The sequence below is a fragment of the Phaethon aethereus genome, assembly GCF_964289735.1.
Source record: "Phaethon aethereus genome assembly, chromosome: 4".
Classification (NCBI taxonomy): Eukaryota; Metazoa; Chordata; class Aves; order Phaethontiformes; family Phaethontidae; genus Phaethon; species Phaethon aethereus.
Genome location: NC_138578.1, coordinates 41,678,046 through 41,699,579, shown reverse-complemented (window position 1 = coordinate 41,699,579; position 21,534 = coordinate 41,678,046). Strand labels below are relative to the sequence as shown.

Sequence of the window (21,534 nt, the reverse complement as noted above, 5' to 3'; positions counted from 1 at the left end):
TGTCTGTGGTTTAGAAGAAAATATTAGGTCACTATGTCACTGTAAACACACAAAGAAACAAAAATAATGATAATCATTCAACATGGTAAATGTCCTTTCTAATATAACTAAGAAATTCTTAAAACTGTTCTTTAAGAGCTACGGTCTCAAGTAGTATCCCTAATGAAATCCCTCAAAGTCAGTCTCCAAAGCCATAGTTCAAGACAACAGGTGCATTGATTTTTAAGTATACCAATAAGCCCCTATTTTGGGGATGTCCGAGAGCTACACCTAGAAATAAGTCTTGCAAAGAACTTCTTAGTCAGGTATAAGAACCTTATACTTAGCACGTGAGACTTAGTGATCTGTTCAGAACAGCTACAACAAAAAGCCACCTGAATGCAACTTCTGCTTTCAGAGTTCTAATTATTCTAGAAGATCTCCAGAATTGTTCATTACCTTTGGAGTTAAAAACCTGTTTTGGCACCCTTTCCCCCAGGCTGTCCTTTATTCTGGTCATAGAGTTCCTTCCTCAGTGAAAAAACATTCTGCATTTAAAAAAAACAATTTGTGACATCCTTTCTGGTTGTCTGTTTGCATTTAGGATTTTTCATATTTCAGCCTCTCTGGTGGCACTTGGGACAGGATTTATTAAAAGGCTTGGGTATAATCCTTCTGACCAAGGTAGATGTGATGCAAGTTTATGCTGCCTTGCTGGTGCTTTTCAGAATTGTTCCGGCTATTAAATAGTCCACATTGAGTCGTACAATCATTAATATAATTTCGAAACAAACCAAACAATAGTGTTCAAGTTGCTCTGCTAGAGCCATCAATATGCTGTTAACAAGTTAAAAATGTAAAGTGCCTACATTATTCTGTTTTTACGAGAGTTACATAATTTCATTTAACTGACACTTATTTTTTTCCAAAGCTGAATCTTATTAGTAATGTAGACGAGAATATTTCAAATAATTCATAGGGTTTTATTTCCAAAATCCCTTTTGTGTCCAGATGTATTCATATTGCATATATCTAGAAGCATCATTACTATAAATGCTATATAAACACTTAAATCTTGCTCTCAGACCATTTATGGTGTAAATAGATGACACAGGGGAAATAGATGACTTCACCCCCCCGTAGTACAATAATACCCTCATTATTATTCCCTTGTGGATGGGGAAATAAGGAGTTGAAAAATTAAGTGAGATTTTACGTACCTGTTTAAAGTCTTTTAAAATAATTTTTCTATTTCTGTATTAATTTTTTGTGATAAAATTCTAGGGGAATAATGCATCAAATGCAAAGCAGAAAAAATACCGTAGTCCCACAAATATTTCTGCTAACAGGCAGTCTATTTCTGAGAATACTTGTGTGCCTTGTCATGTTAAAAGATGAAAGACCAGAGGCCAAAACTGATAGAGAATCTTCTTATGGCTTGGGAATAATACGATTATTTGGAGTCTAATACAGTAATAATTTTGAAAATAACAGAAAAATACAAGAAGTCTGAAAGAAAATTTCTTATAATTGGCTTGTCTAGAACTAGCATGCTCAGATATTATTACACTAAAATTGCCAAATACCCTTACAAACTTGCAGCAGGAAAAGACCGATTTTGCATAGAAAAGTGTAAATAAAATTAACGATTTCAGATTTTTGCTCGGAGGTTTTTACTTCGTTCTAGCTTCCTTATTGATGAAGAGACACAGCTGACATTATGCAGAGATAAATTAAATTTCCCTGATCTTCACTGCTGAAGCATATTTGGAAACCCTGATGTACAGACATAACTTGTAAGCAGAACAGTAAGTTTTTGCTTACTCCTGTCAGTACTCTCCCATACAGTCATTGTATAGTTATAAGAGATACAAAGGATTACAGTTTTAAACATAATTTTTGATGTCTTGAAATTGCTGACTGCCTGAGAATTTGGCTACTTCCTGAGATTATCTCTGAAAATGTCCTGTAAGCTGTACTGCAAAGTTGTACAGGCTGGCAGCCTGAACCATGGTTCTAGTTTGCTAGAAGGAAAAGGTTCATCTGTTCACTTTCTGCATGTGTCAGGTTAGCGTAAGCCCAGGCATCCTTAAAGCAAGGATCTAGAAGAAGAAATCCAGCCTAGAAGTGATTCTGAGCAGGAATTTTAAATTAATCCATCTTTACTTAAAATAAACTTTCCTTTAACTAAATCAGTATTGTTGACTGAAGTTTGTTTTGACTCAATCTTTTGTACAGAATTATTCTTATACACAATGATTGTAGCATTTTATTTTATTTCTTCCACCTCAGGTATCTTCTGCTCTTCCTTAACAGTGAAGTTTATTAACTCCTATTAATAAAATGGGTAGTCTGGTGTTCCACAGAATACATTTCATCTGAACTGTCAATCTATCAGCAAATTGGTGGCCTTTCAGCAATGGGATTAATTTTTTTTCCCCCACCTCCATATAAAATTCTCTAAAGCACTTTCTCGAAAAGGAGACACTTCAGGGTGTCTTGCCCTAAGCCAGGCTCCAGTCCTATCTGTTTGAGCTGCGTAACCACAGTGAGCAGGAATACATTACAAGTTTAGACAGGTGGCAGAGAATGTTATCCCTAATGCTATCTCCTTCTTGGTCAGCATGAAGCCAGATGAGTGTCACCGAGATCAGCACTTTTGTGAACAGCAAATATGACAAAAACATTCATGTCTGCTTCGTCTTCTCTTTAGTTTAGTCCTTCCTGCTCAGGTCTGTCCTGATAAAACTACATTAGGAAGGCAAACCTGTTCCCAGCTTCTGCACGGTAGGCCTCAGCTGGGAGATGCTGTTAACTGAAGATTTTCTGGTAGCCAAAATATTAGACAAGTCCATCACAACTGGAAACCTTCTTGCTCTGCAGCTTGCACGCTGAACAAGTAAAAGCCAGGGTGTAGGTGGCAGTCGGGACTCTAGCGGAGTGCGTGTGTGTTTATTCACATGTATGCTTTGCCGGTGTCTTTCATTGTAGTGGACAGTGTACTGGTATTGAAAGGAATCATGCAGTTTACTTCTCTTGGCATATTAGATAAACAATATTTATATAATGCTATATATGAGCCATAGGTATGTATGCTGTTTTGATTTCCACATAACGTCGAAAGCAATCTTCCTCAAATCGAAGGATTTATTACTTATGAGCTTAATAAGCAGGCAAACAGTAGTTTTACCTTGAAAAGCAGATTATATTTACTAAGAGTTGAAATCCTCCCCTGAGAAATAATCAGAAACACAGGAGCATTTCTGTTGGTTCCTTTTGAGGAAAAGTTTTGAATGCTAGTGTGGACGCCATGGAGGAGGGGTATATTTCTCAATAATACTTCCCTTGGCATTGATTTGGCTGAGGAAAAGAGCTTAAGCTGGTACTTCACATTTTTCTAGACAGTGTTCAGAAATAGCTGCATAAAACCTCATTTCAGTACAAGGAAATAGATTTCAAATAAGTGGTTAAAATGACAGAAAGATAAAATCTTCTTTTGTAATTTAGACATCTGAGCAGCAGTTTTTGATCTCTTCAGTATAATGTCCTGGTACTTAATCATCAAGAATAAATTACTGTCCTTCAACTATACTGATTTTCCCCCTTTAGTTTCCACTCTTTGTTTTGTGTCACAACTGAAAAATGTGTAAGAACAGCATTCCGGTTGGCACTCAAAGTGAAAATATATGTAGTCTGTTATTTGGGCAATTAATTTCCTAGTTCTAGGTCACCTGGTGATTTGGTGATTCTTAGTGCTGTATCTCCTGACCCCCTCATGTGTCAAACCATGTTAGCAGTTGTTACACTCTAGGTTGTACTTAAGTGTTTTCCCAACTCTCTTTCTCAAGTATATCACCTTCAAGAGTGACACCTGTATTATTTTATCAATATTATAGTAGAGGAAGAAAGTCATTGCAGACAGAAAGCACTTCTGATAATCTTAAGTTTGGACAGTTCCTTAAAGGTTTTTTAAAATTAAACTGAGAATTTTACTTTACCACAGTAATCTCTTAAGGGTTTATAATGTGAACATGGAATTGATGATCTTTATGTGGCGTGGTAGATCTGGAAGAGGTAGACTGCTTGATTTTAGATCAAAGCTGCTTCTCTCTCTGTCAACATGTGCCTGGCTTACCTCTGAAATACTTCAGCCATTTTTATTTATTTCACCTAAACTAATATTTGACCTAGATTTCAGGCATTTCTACACTGTACTGCAGTGACTGATGGTTATGAAAGAGTTTGGCTTGGTGAAACAAGTCAAATGAAAGCTAAGATGATATGTAATTTTCTCTATTTAAAACACTAAAATTGTGAATACCAGAGAAGAGAAATAACTAAAGAAATAGTAAAAACAATAACAAATATAGCTGGGCTGGAAATAAAAATACAAACTACTTCAGAAGAAAACTCTGAAAAAAGAAACATAAGTTACTTTCAAGGTAAAGCATGATTAGTTTTTCAAATTCTTTCATCAAAGAGTTATTTAGTAGAAAGCTAGACCCCATGACCCACAGTGCTTTTTCTCCAGTATATGATGCTATTTAATAGATGACAGCTTTAATATAAGTAAACTTTATTTTTCAGGCTTGGAAATAACAAAAGAAGTTTCTTATATGAAATGTTATTGTTTGAAGTAGATTTATTAATTCTGATGTGCCAGTTATATTCCTGTTTTCTAGGAAGTGTATATCATAAATATCAGACTTCAAACTCTATATTTAAATATTAAACTATAGCTGTGTTCAACTTTAACTGGATTTGTAGAAAGTATTGAAACATAATGACGTTTGTGGTGCTTTCCTGTTGATATCAGTGATCTGTAGTACAATCATCTGGGTTTTAATGATACTGCTGACTCCAGTGCAAATGTTTTAATTTCAAGCTCTGTCCTTAACTATGACAAATGTAATACATAAAAATCCAGTGGGGCACCACTATTAGACACAATTTAAAAAAAAAAATCTAAAAGCTATATAGAAAGACGTGAGAAAAAATTGAGGAATGGGAATAGAGGATGAACTCAATTCACAGCCTAATGCTAATTAAGGGAATCAAGAAAAAAATAGGGATAAAATTTTCTGCAGATATATAATATTGTTCCAAACTTAACTTAGCATAAAGCCTTTGAAATGTTCAGTGGTCTTTCACTGTTCTTCAGATAAATTTATTTCTTTTTAGATTAAAATTTGAAACTGACTGAGAAAAATAAAATAAACACGTGTCTTGGGTTTTTTCCCTTTTTCCTCAGTGGAGTTTATTATATACATAACACTAGCTTCTAGTGTCATAAAATACGGAGTACTTAATGGTGTAAGCTTTTCCAGCATGGACCACAAATGCTAATTTAAAAATACTTTGTCCCAAGCTTGAAAGTGATGCCTCTCTCAATAAACTGATGCTTAAAATTCCACATGCAGGTTTATTACCTACAATTATCTACTTTGGCCCACAAGATCCATCCCTGAGTACACCTTTAAAGTGGCTTTTGTCTTATATTCCCTACTAGCTGGCATCTTATTCATTTAAATCTGTCCCCTCATGGTTGCTCCTTTTCTGCAACTTGTCTTAGAATTGGGTGAGCTGGACAGAATGCCAAATTCAGAAAAAATTTTGAAAGCACAAGAATAATTCCTCTCGTCATGCAGGTACACAAAAGGCAGGATAGGAAACAGTATGTTTCACATTGACCCCTTTCTGAATCCAAGGTCTTGAGGAGGATCTCTAGCTAAAAGGAGGACTAGCAGAGAAAAGAGAAATATCTGGGAAGTGTTAACAGGCCTTCAGGAACAGAGCCTTAGAGGTAAATAATGTTATACTGAACATTCATCCTTAGACAAATGTTTTAAGGTGGAGGAACCTTGCAGAATTTTTCAAATCAGAAACACCCGTCAAATAATGTTGATATCTTTTACAGATAAAGTTGGATAACACATGCACTATATAACCTTATTCATTCGGTTTCTCTTCCTAATTCACAAAAAAATAAGTTGTTTAGTCTTGACGTTTTATCAGGGGCTGGAGAGGAAAGGAGAGAGAGTCTGTTGGTTGAATGCTTGGATATGTTTTTAAATTGTGTTAAACTCATTAAAAATATCATAAATATCAAATAGCTTTTTTTTTTTTTTTTGCTTTTTTGCTTTTCTTTCTGCCAAGCAGAAATAATAATGAATGGAACAGATCAACAGGGCACAAGAAAAAATGAGACTGTCCTGATAGTCATCATAGTTAATTTAGGATTTCTGGGGAAGGGGAGTTTATGTGGTTGTCTGACTTCCACAGGGAGTTTTTGTTGCTATCAGCTTTCTTCTTTTCCTTTCCAACATGGTCGTTCTACCATAGCATGGACACTTCCACATACATATGTATGTAAAGGAAAAACTACTGATTTCTAAATCTGATTACTGAATTATCCAAGTTGACCTGTTTTAGCAGTATAGAAACATTTTTCAGATCTCTCTATTGTTTTCAGAACAAACATTAAGGCAGGCAGGCTTGACTGTAACAGCGGCAGGAGCTGGGAATTCCTGTGTGCCCTTGTGTCAACTTTTCTATAGCCGTATTCACCAATCTCATTTTTTCAGTGCTCAGTTTTAGCTTAAGGTTTTTAGAAGAATAGTATTTAATAGCACTGAATCTCCTTCTGTATTAGGAAGTATACTCAACTGCCTGGCCACACGCATCATAAGCCCGCGGTGCGACCCATAGCGCATGAACAGGAAGAAACGTGTGTGTATATCAAATGCAGCTCACATCTTCTACATAGGCACCAGGTCTGGCGGTTTCTGAATTTCCCATCCATGTCCATATGCAAGTCTGCGTGTACTTTACAGTTGATGCAGGAAACACAAACATGAGGTCTGAGCTCTGGCTACGGGAATAATTTACTCAGCCTGTTCCTGATGGCCCTTTTTCCAAGCAACGATTTAGGAAGATGCAAGCAGTATTAGTAGGTCTGATGCTGGCAGCCGGCTGCTCTTAGCAATCATCTTTTACATGGCCTGCTCCAAGATGTAAAGGACATCAGGTAAAGGTAAAACATCATAACTTTCAAGGAATTGCTGAGGCTGAGTATCATGTTGCTTTTTCATAGAATTGAATATATGTTATAGGAAGAAAAAAATGGACCCCAAGAAGTTACCTGGAATTTATGGTCGTCTTAGTTCTGTAAACATTGCAAACCACTTAAGCCTCACTTTCCTGAGTTGTAATATCACTAAAATTCCTCAACAGAATTATTTTCCAGGAAATCACTGTAGATCATTTATTACTGTACATAATGTGTGTGCTATAGGTATAATGTTTGACGAGAAAACTCATATTTCTAAATGCTTTGAGACTGACGGTGGGATTAATATTTTTAGCAGGTTAATTTAATCATTTTTTTAAATGAAGCTGACATTTATACGTAGTATTTCAATAGCATACACTGTTTGTGTACTGTATCTTTGTACCACTGGAGCAATTTCACTGATGCAGCATTCTTTTGTGGTGGCTGAGCTCAGCAGCTGCTGTATCTTTCTGGCTATATGATTTATTTATTTATTTTATTTTTGCCTCTTAGGATTTGATACCAGCATTTTGCCAATTTGCAAAGACTCTCTTGGCTGGATGTTTAACAGGCTTGATACAAACTATGACCTGTTGTTGGACCAGTCAGAACTTGGAAGCATTTACCTTGACAAGAATGAGCCATGCACCAGGGCGTTCTTCAATTCTTGTGACACATACAAGGACAGTTTGATATCTAACAATGAATGGTGCTACTGCTTCCAAAGACAGCAAGGTAAAAGATGAGAACAACCTGCATATGTACAACTGACCTTTATGTAGTGCTTTATCTTTTTTCTACCATATTAGGAAGATTACAGTGAACTACAAGCTCTTAAATGCCGTACCGTGAATTTATGCTAAGGTTTTTGACCTGTTGTGAATACCTAAAATGAAGTAAAAAAAAAAACCCCAAAAAAGCCCCAAGCAACCAACCAGGCAACTCAAGTTAAATGGAAAGGCTTGCTAGAGGTTCAAGGATTGTAAATAAAGTGCAAATCAGCAGCTAATGCTTTTACAGCAATATTGTTTCTCATGCCAACTTCCAGTACGTATGCGGAGGAAAGAGACCAAAATAGGGAACAAAATTACCTAAATTATTTCTTTCCCAATCCACTTTGCCTACATTATAAAATAAACTTTTTTATTGCTAAGGTAGGGCATCTTAATGTTCTATTTTGTGAGCCTATTAAAATAATTGAATGAACATTATGGATAAAGTTATTTCCAGTCATTTGGACCTAAAACCAATTGGTTTTTACTGCCTAGATGAATCTCTTGTTAATATCCTGATGTGATTTGGTTAAATAAATAAACACAACATCTAAGAATTATTTTCCTGAGAATCATATAACAATTTTAGATCTAGGTGAGACATTGCATAAACTATATAATCAAACTAATTGTAATGAATCAAATAATTTACTCATTAAATATTGGCTGAAACTGGACAGAATTGTCCCTTCATTTTTCTTACTAACATGAGGGAGATTTTCAAAGGGAAAAATAGCAAGCAGGGTCCAAATTTCTACTGCCAGTAGAGGATATAAGACTGATTTAGTGGAAAGTTTGCAAAGTCAGTTCACCCTTTTTGAAAATTTTAATATCAGATTTTAAATCTCACTTGTGCCTTTAAAACTCCCGTGATAAATTCCCGGTAGCACTCAACATCTATGGTTTGACTCTGATTTCTGTAGAAATAAATATTTTTATCATGCCACAATTGCCAGCTGTAAATCTGAACAAAAATAAAGCTGTAGTTCTATAGATACACACTAAATAGCAGACTTCTTTTCTTTGGTAACTTTGTAGTTAAAAAGTTAACATTTAATCTTTAAAAACACCTTGTTTGTTTTATAGTAGAGCAATATTTTGGCTTTTATTTTTATAAGCATGTATGTACTGCTAACAAAATTAGTAAATGAAAAATAACACATCCCAGAAGTAAAGTAGTTCTTAAAGTAAAGAACATACCATGGTTTTTTTGGTTGTCTTTAAAATAAAAGAACACCACCACAGTAATTTCAGCTTAATATATAAACACCCTTACTCTTTGGAGGGCAGCATAATGCTTTTCAATTGTCAGAGAAAGTACAGCACTTAATGTGTGGCCTAGTATGGTCCAAGGTTCTTCTACTAATTTCATGTAATGCATGTACAGCATAACCAGGACGTTAAGAAAGCACTTCCACAGATTTGTTTCAAGTAGTTTTGCATTCTATAGCCTCTAAATACTGTTTGTCTAACATACTTGCTCAGTGTACTGCTAGAACCCAAGGACTGTGTCATAAAGAGTGATCTAAACACTACTGAATTATATTAATGGTCCCCCGAAGGCTAAAAATCTGTGATCCAGCTTTCAGTGACACTGATTTTCTCCATTGCAGAATCCAACATTATTAAGCTTTTCTTCCCTTTTTACCAGTTTCCTCACTATCTTGACCATGTGAAGTGAGAAGGTGCTGATTTAAAACAAATTAGATAGGTGTTGGTACCATAGTGTGTTTGAGCATATAGTATAAAAGATGCATCCTCAAAATTGTAAATGAGGTGAAATCTTAGTTTTGGCAATCCTTGCACGTTAAATATGCACTCCATGCCTCCAAATTAACACTGTCAACAAAATCTGTATTCTCCTTTTTTGAAGATGTAAGAAGAAAAAAAACTTAGTCTTCTTTTGTCACATCTTATTATGTACAACTGTCTAGAGTCCTAACTGAATTGTCTGTTCCTAATTTGCAGTGTTATGCTAAACCTTGTAGTAATGTTCATGTTTGGTTATGTTTTACTTGATTGAACAGTCTAAATAAGACCTTTAACTAGACCTTTACTATTAATAGCAGAGAGATGGCTAGGTAGAGAAATTTAGTGGCTTCTTTCTGATGTTTACTAAAAGAAGTTGATGTCAACAGAATGCTTCGAGCCATGTAGACAGCGCTCGGTGTTCATTGAGCTTAGTAGGTGCTTTCTGTGCAGATCTACAGTTTTACAGCACTGCTGTTGATTAACAATGTTCAAAGTGAATATAAAAGTTAGTCAACTGTATTATACTGGGATAGAAATTCCATTGTGCTTTTTTAAAATACATAGTATTTGCTTAAGTCATTAGCTGAGAAGCCCTCTTGCTCTTTGATCTTAGCTTCATAGTTCAAGACTGTCAGGATCAGACAAGTACTTGCAACTCTTCCTCATTCTTTCTGCTTGAGGTCTGTCATGATGCATTGCAGTAGACTAGACACATTACTGCACATTACTTACAACTTCTAGTCAATATAAGCAATTTTTTATGAATACTTAAGTCAGATCTTTCTTTCTCGGAAAAAGATCTTCCTGTAATAGCTGTCCCGCCTTGACTAAAACTTTAACACTTATGTATGGCTCAGTGGTGCTTATTGCCTTTTTTCCTGGCCTTATTCTGCTTTAAGTATAGTTCAGTATTTCTGAGATACATTCAACACACTATAATGCATTCTGCAATGCTTCAAAATCTGCACTTTGCCAGTGCCCTTTGCAAGTCTTCCTGTATGGTTTGGTGGCTATTGCCCTCTAGTTTCAACTACCATTCATGCAAGTGCTTCAGTGCCCATCTTCAGAACTGATTTTCTTAGTTGTTTAGTGCTATCTTAACACTTTAGTCCTTACCTAAGTGCTGGGGCATTTTCAGTGTTGGCCTTTTTATAGGTTGAATTTCTTTCTGCCAGTACTTCATCATTATTACAGCCTTGTTTTTGTTGCATCACTGCTTCAGAGTACCCAATTTTGCTGGGAATATTAATGCTTATATACCTAAGTATTTCTTTACTGCAGGCCTCTGAATGGAGCTGTTAGTCCAGCACTTCTCTAGATTCCCTTTTTCTTGCAGAATGTTCTGTCTGTCAAGGCTGGAAGACATCTTTATGACTTTAAAACTAGTCTGTCTTACATAAGAATGATAATTTTCATGATTCATATTTCTTACATCAGTTTTTTCAGCTTGCAGGGCTTCAGATATGCTTATAAATGGTTCTAAAAGAAGGTGCAACATGCCCTAACACATAGTTGAAGTCCCCTGAAAGATTTCTTGAAGTGCAGTGTTGGTGCTTTAAATCCCTAAAGTTCAAGCCTCAGTTGTCCAAGAACAATTATAATACTTAACCCCATGCACAGACAAGGCACAACATGGCAGCCTAATCTGCAGGGGACCATATGCCAGAAGCTAGGGGCTCTGCCAGATATTACCTACTCGAGAGATGGAAAATCACTGTTTTGTAATTGAGTAAGACAGAGAATCCATGAAAGCTGGACGCTCACTGTGTGGGTAGGAGCTCCTTGAAACATATCTGTTAAAATTCCTAGGTAGTCTTTGTCAAATCTACAAGTTTTACTCCCATTGCTCTGTTAATGTGCCTCCTTTTGGTAAATCAAAGCTTACTCGTACTAGCCTTGCAGCAGCTCTTGACACAACTGAATATTGATGTCTCAAGGGCCAGTATTAATAACATAGGATACTCTGGTGTACATGAGTACTTCAAGCACTGAAGAACTGTGGATGGCTGCTGCTAAGTGGTTCATGAATCACTCGTAACAATGCATTGATATTGTCAGAAAGACAATTCCTGCCATATCTGTGGAAGTAGATTAAGGATGAAGATGATTAGGACTCTTATTTATATTCAAATTATCAGAAAGGCTGATGTCAGATCCGTTTCTGTTTCAATGGAAGCCACCGCACTGATTTTTGTAAAAGAATTTTTTCTCCTTGGCTCAAGACTCCCAACAGTTGTCCAGTGACACTGCTTTTTTATTGAAATAAGTTCAGAAATCTGAAAGAAAGGTTTTTCAAACTCACGAACTAACTGGAAAATAAAGAAGGAAGCATTATGATTTGGGGAGAGAGGAAAAAGGTTATGCTATGAACCAAAAGGAATTGGTTGAACTTCTAGCCTGCCATTCTCTTTGACAGTTTTAAGCACCAGAGTGATTTAGTATTGTTAAGAGTTTTTGCTGCTTTTATCCTGAGAAGCAAAGCTTAAGTGTGAATCTTGAAGACCTAGCTTCTGAGAAGAAGAGAGTTTTGGGTAAGTAACTTTCTCATATTGCCTTGTTACCTTTTGGTTAGTGGTATTCCTTTTTGTAATTACACCACCAAGGATGGTGGTATACCACTAAGCTGTAAATAAAGATTTTTTTTTCTTTAGGGATAACCCATCATTTTTACATTTCCACGTTAGTGTTTATGTGTGCAACTCTAATTTACAATTTTTTTTCCGTAGAAAAAAATACATGTATTTTTTTCTAATTTTACTAGTTCTTCTTCTTCAGCACATATTTCCCATCTTCTTTGAAAGATAGAATAGAATAGAATAGAATCATTTAGGCTGGAAAGGACCTTTAAGATCATCGAGTCCAACTGTTAACCTAACACTGCCAAGTCCACCACAATCCTAGATCCTTCTAGGCTGTGGTACTTGTGTGCATAAATGACTATCATTTTTTAGATTACCGATTAATTTGAAATACCTTTGGTTTAAGAAATAATTGATCCTCATAATGTTGTACAATTAATAACTTAACTCTTTAAATATCAGGAAAGACAGCAACCTTAGTTTTGAAAGGTAATGAGCATCTTTTGCATAATAGTGAGCATGAACATCATCAAAGCACTTCTTACAATAAGAAATTTAAAACTTTATATAGCCTTAGCAAATACTTGAAGATTAAATACTTAAAACCCAATACCCACCCAACGATGTCAAGTTCCAGTGGTTTTCCAGAGCACATACACAGAAAATTGCTTGGCTGCCTGGAAAGATGTCTCTTGAAAATTTGTTCTGGCACTGACTCCTGTGAACAGTATTTTAAAAGTAGAGGGTACTTTTAAGGCCTTCACTCTAAAAAGAATCATTATAGATTTAGCCTGAAAACCTAGCCCACCAGAGTTGAGGCCACACTAAATTTTTATAAGCTTCTTTAAATGTATGGGATATGTAAGTAGGGTTCAAAATGTAAAGCCAGGAGAAATTAACAGCCTGCTGTCAGTGAGGGGTTATTATTGTCTTCCAGTTTCTATTTGCTCTGTTAGATAAGAGTTCATTAATGATACCAAAGGTCTGTTGGTATATCTAGTCTATGCCAGCCAAGAGGTTCACCAGAAATACATTTGTGATCCCCAGTTCATCTAGGCATTAGTCACCAGAATTTGAGCATTTCCGCAAGCAAGGCACCTCCATGTGCTGTAATGTATTCTTCTCGTTCCTGCACTCCTTTGTGCATCTGGTGCTGCTCTCAGCCGGCTAAAAGGTGAGCACCCTTGTCTTCCTTTAAGAGGAATTCAGGAAAGGCTGCTTTGGACTATTACCAATCAAGTGATTTTTGCCTACCCATTGCTCTACACAGTGACTGGGTTCTGGTGTGTGTCTTCATCAATAAGCTAGGCCAGGCTTACTCGTCTTTAAATCAACTCAGAAGGTTTTTTTCTGTTTGCATGGGAAAAAAGTAGTCTCACTATATTTCAGAAAGGAGCCTTGAGTTAATTGCATGGCAAAGATGTATGCTAAGTAATCAGAGTCTGCTAAAAATGGAAAATGCATTTAATATTCATAGAATGTGAGATTTTAGTGAGATGTTATCAGAATATTGTCTGGGAATGGTATAAGCTAAAGACACATGTGAGTAAACTCAGAAATACTGCTGCTGATTCAGAATGCCTTTGTGCTAATGGTCTGATGTAGTATGCAGTATCAGTGTTCAGAGATTAGTACTTTGCTGTCGTTGATTCTTTCCACTTATTCAACAGTAAGGTATGCACATTCATGTCTTATTTCCTTCCCATTCATGGGGCATACTGTGACTTGCTTTTATAGACAGTAGAAAAGTGATTCAGAGCTGGACTAAGCTATAACTCTGAAGAATGGAAAACTGAATTTTAATACCTATTCTGCCTCCTACAGCTATCTGAAGTTTGGCCAATGTTTTTAACTTAGTTTGCTGAATATGGGACTTTGTACCGTAGCATTCAGTCTTAAATTGTTGCAATAGAATCACAGTCTTGCAGACTTCAGTGGAGAAAATTCTTATTTTCTTACTGTAGTATGTGAAATACAAAACTTGAACATTACTTCTAACAAGGACAAATGGGAAAGAATTAAAAGAGCCATCCTGTTTCTAACCAATACATGAGGCAAGCTTCACAGTCACACTGATTTCTGTAGACTGATAAAATAGAGTTACTATTTTGGTCTAGCATTCCTCGATCCTCCAGACTAGTGACTAGATGCTCACTTACAGCTGGCTTAAGTGGCAGTGGCCTTCTGCACAAATCCATGATGGTGCTCTAATTCATAATTCTGGAGCTTTAGCAAGGTGCAGTAATTCTTTCAGCTCAGAGCTTAGAACACGACTACTAATGCATGATGTGTGTGTTGCTTAAAATCAGCAGTTAGAGTGACTTTAGAACATAGCAAACTGTGAAAACTTAGTCATATGCTTTCTTTCCTACATACAGTGTAATATGTTTAACATTTTTTGTGTCATTTTAGACCCACCTTGCCAGACAGAACTCAGCAACATTCAGAAGCAGCAAGGAGGAAAGAAGCTCCTAGGTGAGCTATAGATCATTCTTTTGAAGGTTTTATTGCTTACATAAATAACCCTAGTGAAACAGCAACATAAAATCAATATTAATCCAACAAAGATAGACTGCAGTAAATTCCAGCAACAAAATTTATGGAATTTTTGAAAGCTATTAAACTTAGTTTTATTACCGTACCTACCAGAAGATATTACATCTGTTTTATTACCCTAATAGAAGGTATGTTTTTACAGTTATAGAGGGGACAGTCTTAAGACACTCCTAAACTAGTATCTCTGCTGATCCTTTACCTGTAATATTCTTTAAATAAATTAAATCTTTGTTGTGAGTCAATTTATACCATATCAATATTACTGAAATGTAAAATCTTCATTTTACCGTTAGCCACTGTATTAAAGCTGCAATAAAAGGCTTGGCCCAAAGTAGTCAAAACTGTATTTCTGCTAAGGATGGTTTCTAACAACAATTGTACACTTTAAAATGCTTTCATATGAATGTTTTGTTCATTGTGGTTTGTCTGCATTTTATGTTTCTTTCAAAAAGCCTCCATTTGTTCCAAATGAAAAACAGTGGATTATTCAGCCTTAGGCAAGTCACTGCCTCACAAAATCAGTCCCTGATTGTGTCTCTTGTTCTCTTGGTGGGGAACTCTTTTGGCTGAGAGCCTAATTTGCTGCAGTATTTTGCATATAAATGTAAATGTAACATTCTTTTTTTACATTTGTTGTTGGTAAAATTGGTGTGTTACCCTGCATTTGTCTTCTCTGGTGGGGTAGTTAAATATTAGTAGGTAACTAAGTGGATTGTAAAATATATGTTAAAAAAAACAGCTCCTGAGCCTTGTAGCAGATAGTTTGTTAGTCCAGGAAGCCTGGCCCTTATTATTCAGACTTGTTTGTACTACACAGATTATAGAACATCCCATTCAGGGTTGGGTGCTACATTTGAGAGTTTTCCCCAGAATACAGCAAAGATCTTGACTGAGATGTTCAGGGAGTAAGGAATATGTATCACAGGATCAATGCAAAATTTAAAAGAAGATTGGTCACTTTATTTCTTTAAATCAGTCCAAGACTGATATGTGTTATTTTCGCTCACACTTTTCATGTATTCAGTCACTTTCTGCTTAACCAAATTTAGTAATAGTAAACCAGTCAGTGTCGGGTCTGGAATGAGGAAACAGCAAAAGATAGTTACTTTCTGCTGTAATCGTTACGCTGGCCGAGAAGCAGTTTTTGATATTCTTATTTAATATTTATATATCACAGGGCAGTACATCCCCTTATGTGATGAAGATGGGTATTACAAACCAAGTCAGTGCCATGGAAGCATAGGGCAGTGCTGGTGTGTTGACAGATACGGTAATGAGGTAACGGGATCCAGAACGAACAGCGCAGCAGAATGTGGTAAGTTAAGAACCCGTTGTGGCATTTGGTTTAGAGGTGTTATTCCCCTTGATTACCAACCAGATTAAATTTCTTCAGTAAGAACAGATGTGGGACCCAACTACATGGATTTTGAAACAAAAATTAATAAATTATAACTTGTTATTGTTATGGCTTCATTAATTTTTGCAACTCCTATCACTGTGTCAGCTATTAATAGACCTCATATATGTTTTCAGCATAGTATATATAAATCTAGGGAAAATTAATTATCTAGAGCAGCATTAGACAAGCCCCAAGATGCTTGATGAAATCCCTTTGGGTAATCAGCGTACTAGTGAATTCAATTTGACTTTTTTTTTCAGTTTATGTTTGAGTGAAGTGCCAAAAGTTCCTACCACACTAAATCTTCCCTTATTTTTCCCTTCCCTGCAGCACTGTGCAACTTCTTCCAAGAATTCCCATGTCACCTTTATTTGATGTCCCAGATATTAAAAATGGCAATAAAATATTTTCCTTTTTAAAAAAAAAAGTCTTAGATTACTCCTTCCCACTTCTTCTGCAACAAAAGAACATAGCCTGAGACAAAGGGTAAATGTAACACAAATTTGACGTACAAGCTGAGGCATATTGTCCATCTAATCCAGGATCCTTTCTAGATAAAGGGGCAGTTCTAGATAGTTCAAGATAATATGTAAGAACTGAACAATAGACGGTGTATATTATCAATAGTCCTTATTGTCATCCGTAAGTTGGACTTAAATCTCTTTCAGTTTTATAACTCTCTGGGACTCATTAGAGTTATACAAATCCATACAAATTGTCTCCTTTTGTTAACGTTGAGAAATGCATCCCTGTTTAAGTGGTCAAGGGGTAACAGTTTTAAACTAAAAAGGGTAGATTTAGGCTAGATCTAAGGAAGACATTTTTCACAATGAGGGCGGTGAAACACTGGAACTGGTTGCCCAGAGAGGTTGTAGATGCCCCATCCCTGGAAACGTTCAAGGTCAGGTTGGACGGGGCTCCAAGCAACCTGATCTAGGTGAAGATGTCCCTGCTCATTGTAGGGGGATTGGACTAGATGGCCTTTAAAGGTCCCTTTCAACCCAAACTATTCTATGATTCTATGGTTTTCTTAATTTTCATATGATTTATGTTATATTTCTATGTCACACTGTGTAGTTTAAACAAGGTAATTGTCCTGAAATTAGGTATTCCTGTGTGCCTTTTGTATGCTTATGTATATTATACTATAAATACACAGTGTATCTTGTGTGTCTTTTCTATAACTATCATACCTTTTTAGCTATTGATTTAGAGACTTCAGGAGATTTTGCCTCTGGCGATTTCCATGAATGGACAGATGATGAAGATGATGAAGATGAAATAATGAATGATGAAGACGAAATTGAAGATGATGATGAAGACGAAGGAGATGATGATGTTGATGATGATGATGATCATGATGGATATATCTGATGATATTAGGGGGTCCATAAATTGTACCTTTCTAAAATTCACAAGATGACATTTCATAAAATCCCTTTGCTCTCCAAGATCAAAAGGATTCTAACATGTATATTTTGTATGATTATTTCAAACGTTGCAGCTGGAGTCATAGACTTTTTTTTGTTTAAATAAGAATAATTATATTATGTGTTTTTGAGTTTTTAAATGCCTTTGTGCTGAAGAAAACACATTGGAGATCTAGCCTGAAGAAAGAAATGTTATGTGCTACTGAAACTATAAACGTGCAAAACACACTATAAAGACGACTAGTCTCTTTAAAATTCTGGTGAAAAGATATTTGCCCTTATTAGAACTGTGCATGTCCTCTTCGGAACACATACTGTAGCTTAATTTCAGTTCTGTCAGTTTTTTAGGCCCTGCGGGGGCCTAAAAATGTATCACAGTAGAAAAACATTGGTGCACAAGTACCAGCTCACCAGCCTTTAATTAACCAAAGGTATGGAGAAAAATTATAAGAAGGGAAAAATAAAGCAAAGTCATCCTCTGTGTTTGCGTTTGTACTTATGATTTTTTTAGGAAATGGCTAGGTTATTGAAAGGATTTTTCAAAAGCATGGACAAGCACCAATTCTGTAATTCTAAAGTTTTCTTGTCCTTCGTTGATTTTTTTTTTCTTTCATGTCAAGGTCGTATAGGCTTTATCATTATTTACTCAAACATTCCTTCAACCTTTGTTGTTTCTCTGTATTTCTCTCTAACCAGATTAGTGAAAATATTTTACATGGGGGAAAAAAATTTGCTTAAAATTATATTACCTTTATACATGACTGTGTTTCAGAGTATTGGCACTTGCCCCAAGGTAGTTTTTAATAAATGTATAATATTTTTTATTTTCTTAATTCAGGAAATAGTTTTGCATCTTTATCTTAATTCATGTTGTTTTCTGTTACTAGTGCAGAAACTTAGAGAACGTATTGTAAAGGTGCCTTGCAAAATAGAAATAGAGAGGTTTTAGCATGCATACCAGTATAGGATGTTAGGCAATAGCTAAGCACACCCAATTACCAAATTAATACCAGTATAGGTACTGCTGCTGGAATGAAGAAAATGGGTTATTTTAATTTTTTTCCTATTGTTATGTAATTACCATGTGGACTAGATTATAATTATTGTGTAGAGTAGCACTTAAGATTTGACTGTAGAGAAAATTACTTTAATCACTGTATTTATGTTAGCATGTTAATTAATTGTGTAGACATTTTGGGACTCCACCATCTTTGTTCATATCATATCTGTTGCTTTCTGCCAACAATAAAATTGATGTGGCCTGTATATTGTAATACTACAGGCTGTGTAATTTCAAAAATGGATCACTGGTTTCCCATTGTTAATTAAAAGGAAAATCAGTTTCTTATCTGAATTAATTTCTACACATTAAATACTAAATTTAATGTTTATCCTATGTAATATTGAAAAGTATAACGCATTTTCTTTTTTTACTGTTTCTGTATAGTTTGCAAAATAAAGACTCTTGTAACCAACCTTTGGCCAGCATAGCCCATCATTTTGACTTTTTGCATAGTTTGAAATCTTGAAACAGAAAGAATTCTTGTTTCAGATATGTTTCACCAATTAAAATATGTATTTATTTGTATAAAGCCATTTATTAATGTTTTATTTCCAGTAAAGAATTTTTGACTAAGGCAAAACCCATAGGGAGCTTTTATTTTTCTGTATTTTTTCCTGAATTTTCTATAACTTTGTTATGTACTTTTATGACATTGTCTTCATTGTCTTCATAGTAAAGAAAGAGATATTTCTTTTCAAACTCTGTCATAATTTGTGGGGCATAGTTGTATTATTTTCTTAAATAAAAGTAGTTAAGAGTTTACCATTCCAATATAGTGGGATTTTATCAGAGAACAATTTCTTATGGCTGAAATTAACTGATATATAAATTGATTTTAAATAAAGAAGCTAAAGAAAAAATGTTGTCATTATTGGCTTGATGTAGCAAGTACTGTTGTGGGTTTTTTTTCCTGATGTGACAAATGGTCCTTGGTTGACAAACTAAAAATGGATTTCATTAAAACTTGTGATATTAGGAGAATTAAAGTATTGAAAGAGAATTCATAAAGTGTTTAGCCTAATGGGGTTACAGAACGAATACCATTCTAAAATGAACTGTCATGCAGAAAAGCATGAAAGACGTTTATATTCTTTCTTCCCTGAAAATTCCCCTCTGAACTGGAGGAGGAGGAAATATGCATGGATTTTAGTCCCTGAGTATCAGAGTTACCTATCATAAAGTCAGAAATAAGTCAATATGGCTAAATTTACTAAAGAACAGTGACAGTGGAGATTCAGGGTCATTTTCAAGAATTTTTTGTGGTCCAAAACTGAAACAGCAACAACAAACACTTGAACCGTTTCTCATTCATGAGGAAAAGCCAGGTAAGAGACTTGATAGTGTAAGCCTTCCTTTGAAAACATCCTTTTTAAAAACAACAGGTAAATTTGGCTATGGATTAATATTATGGTGTTGATTCGCTTTCATGATACAAAACTAATCCAGTCATACCAGTCACAGCAGCATTGAAGAAATGCATGAAATCAGGAGCAGGTAGAACAAATAAAGGCAAAGGCTGGTAATATAAGATCACTAAATAACTAAGCCATTCAGAAGCTTTTCCCTTCTTTCTGTCATATCCAAAACTTGCAGAGAGGCATGTCCTCATGAGTGCAGTCAGGTAGAAAGCAGTAGGGAGCCCTTGATTTTAAAACTTCATTATTTTTAGTGTCACTGTCACTTGTTTTTTGTTGATCGTATAATTGTGTGCATATATATGTACTTATAAATATGCAAAGATACTGATAGAAATTTGGACATTTTCAGACACGGTGATTAATCTTTGTGCTCTTCTGGGAATGTGTGGAATTACAATTCTCAGATTCATTGAAAAGTAAGGAATACGGAGTTCAGTGAAATCAATTATTATACAGCCTTTGAAGGGAATATTTCGGGTCAAGCCACATAGATATGCTTAGTTTAAAAGCAAATGAATTAGCGTCATTAGTTTGCTTGTACAAAAAGGGGGTTATTTTATTATTAAAGGATTCAGTGCCTGGGTGGAATAATAAAAGTTTATCAGAACATGGATTAATTTTATGTTTCATAGGAAATTAAAAATTATCTGTATTTATAGGGTTTTTCATTAGAACAGTGTATATATTTCCAATTACTAAAAGCTTTTAAAAATTGAATTTAAATAGAGCTGTGGCAGCACAAATGTAGTTGATATACAGTAATCCTTTTCACTATTTTTCCACTAATCTAAATATATTAGTAGCAAATCATCCACAATTTTATTTCAGCTAGTTCAGTAGACACTAAGTAGTTTGTCACCAGGTCTCTGAAGAAACAGATTAGGATAAACATGAAGAACAATGTAATGGATTGGAAGAATTTCTAACTCAACCAGTTATCACTGGGCAAGTAATTAAAATTAAAATATCAAAAGTTTTTTTAAAAACCCAACCCATTCCTGAAGGCAAGTACCATATTGGACATGCTGAAGTAATAGGGTGACCTGCTGTCACGAGTAGATCTCTAACACAGCGTCATCGTACTCGCTGCACAGGGTGGGTGCAGTTCGCTAGCTTGTCCAGTGAAATGGCAATAGAATTGACTCTTTGAAGTTAAGGAACCAGAGCAAGAATGGGAAACAGGAATCGCCTAGCCTAAAAGATGACACCTCCACTTGAATTTTTTGTTGTGTTTCAGATGCTACTTGAACCGAATCCTGAGAAGAGACTACTGCACGATGTCCGTCTGTCCTCTTGAAGGTGAGTTTTACAAGTGAAATGTGCGTGCCTATTTCTAAAGAGAATCTCCATGCTGTAACGTTAGTAATAACACGGAGCATTTTACATCTCTTCACTAGCTTTCCACATGACCCCACGGAAAAATGTGATTAGAACTTCAGACAAGGGTATCCACAAAACTCGTGCTCATGCCCGTCACCCTTTTTTGCCAAGAGGGTTGAAGTTTATCCGTTAAAATCAAGATGGACAGAGACAT

General features: G+C 35.5%; 1 protein-coding gene across 3 annotated transcripts in view; it reads left to right on the top strand.

Moving 5' to 3' along the window:
• SPOCK3 (SPARC (osteonectin), cwcv and kazal like domains proteoglycan 3) overlaps nucleotides 1–17,463 on the top strand; it is a gene marked incomplete at both ends in the record, with an annotated part of 222,416 nt that extends 204,953 nt beyond the window's left edge. For all 3 annotated transcript variants that reach the window (XM_081999280.1, XM_081999279.1, XM_081999278.1), the window contains 4 exons: nucleotides 7,544–7,765; nucleotides 14,547–14,609; nucleotides 15,868–16,005; nucleotides 17,291–17,463. In XM_081999280.1, the coding sequence (XP_081855406.1) occupies nucleotides 7,544–7,765; nucleotides 14,547–14,609; nucleotides 15,868–16,005; nucleotides 17,291–17,463 (596 nt within the window). The remainder of the gene's footprint in view (nucleotides 1–7,543; nucleotides 7,766–14,546; nucleotides 14,610–15,867; nucleotides 16,006–17,290) is intronic.
• Between the last annotated feature and the right edge of the window lie 4,071 nt (nucleotides 17,464–21,534).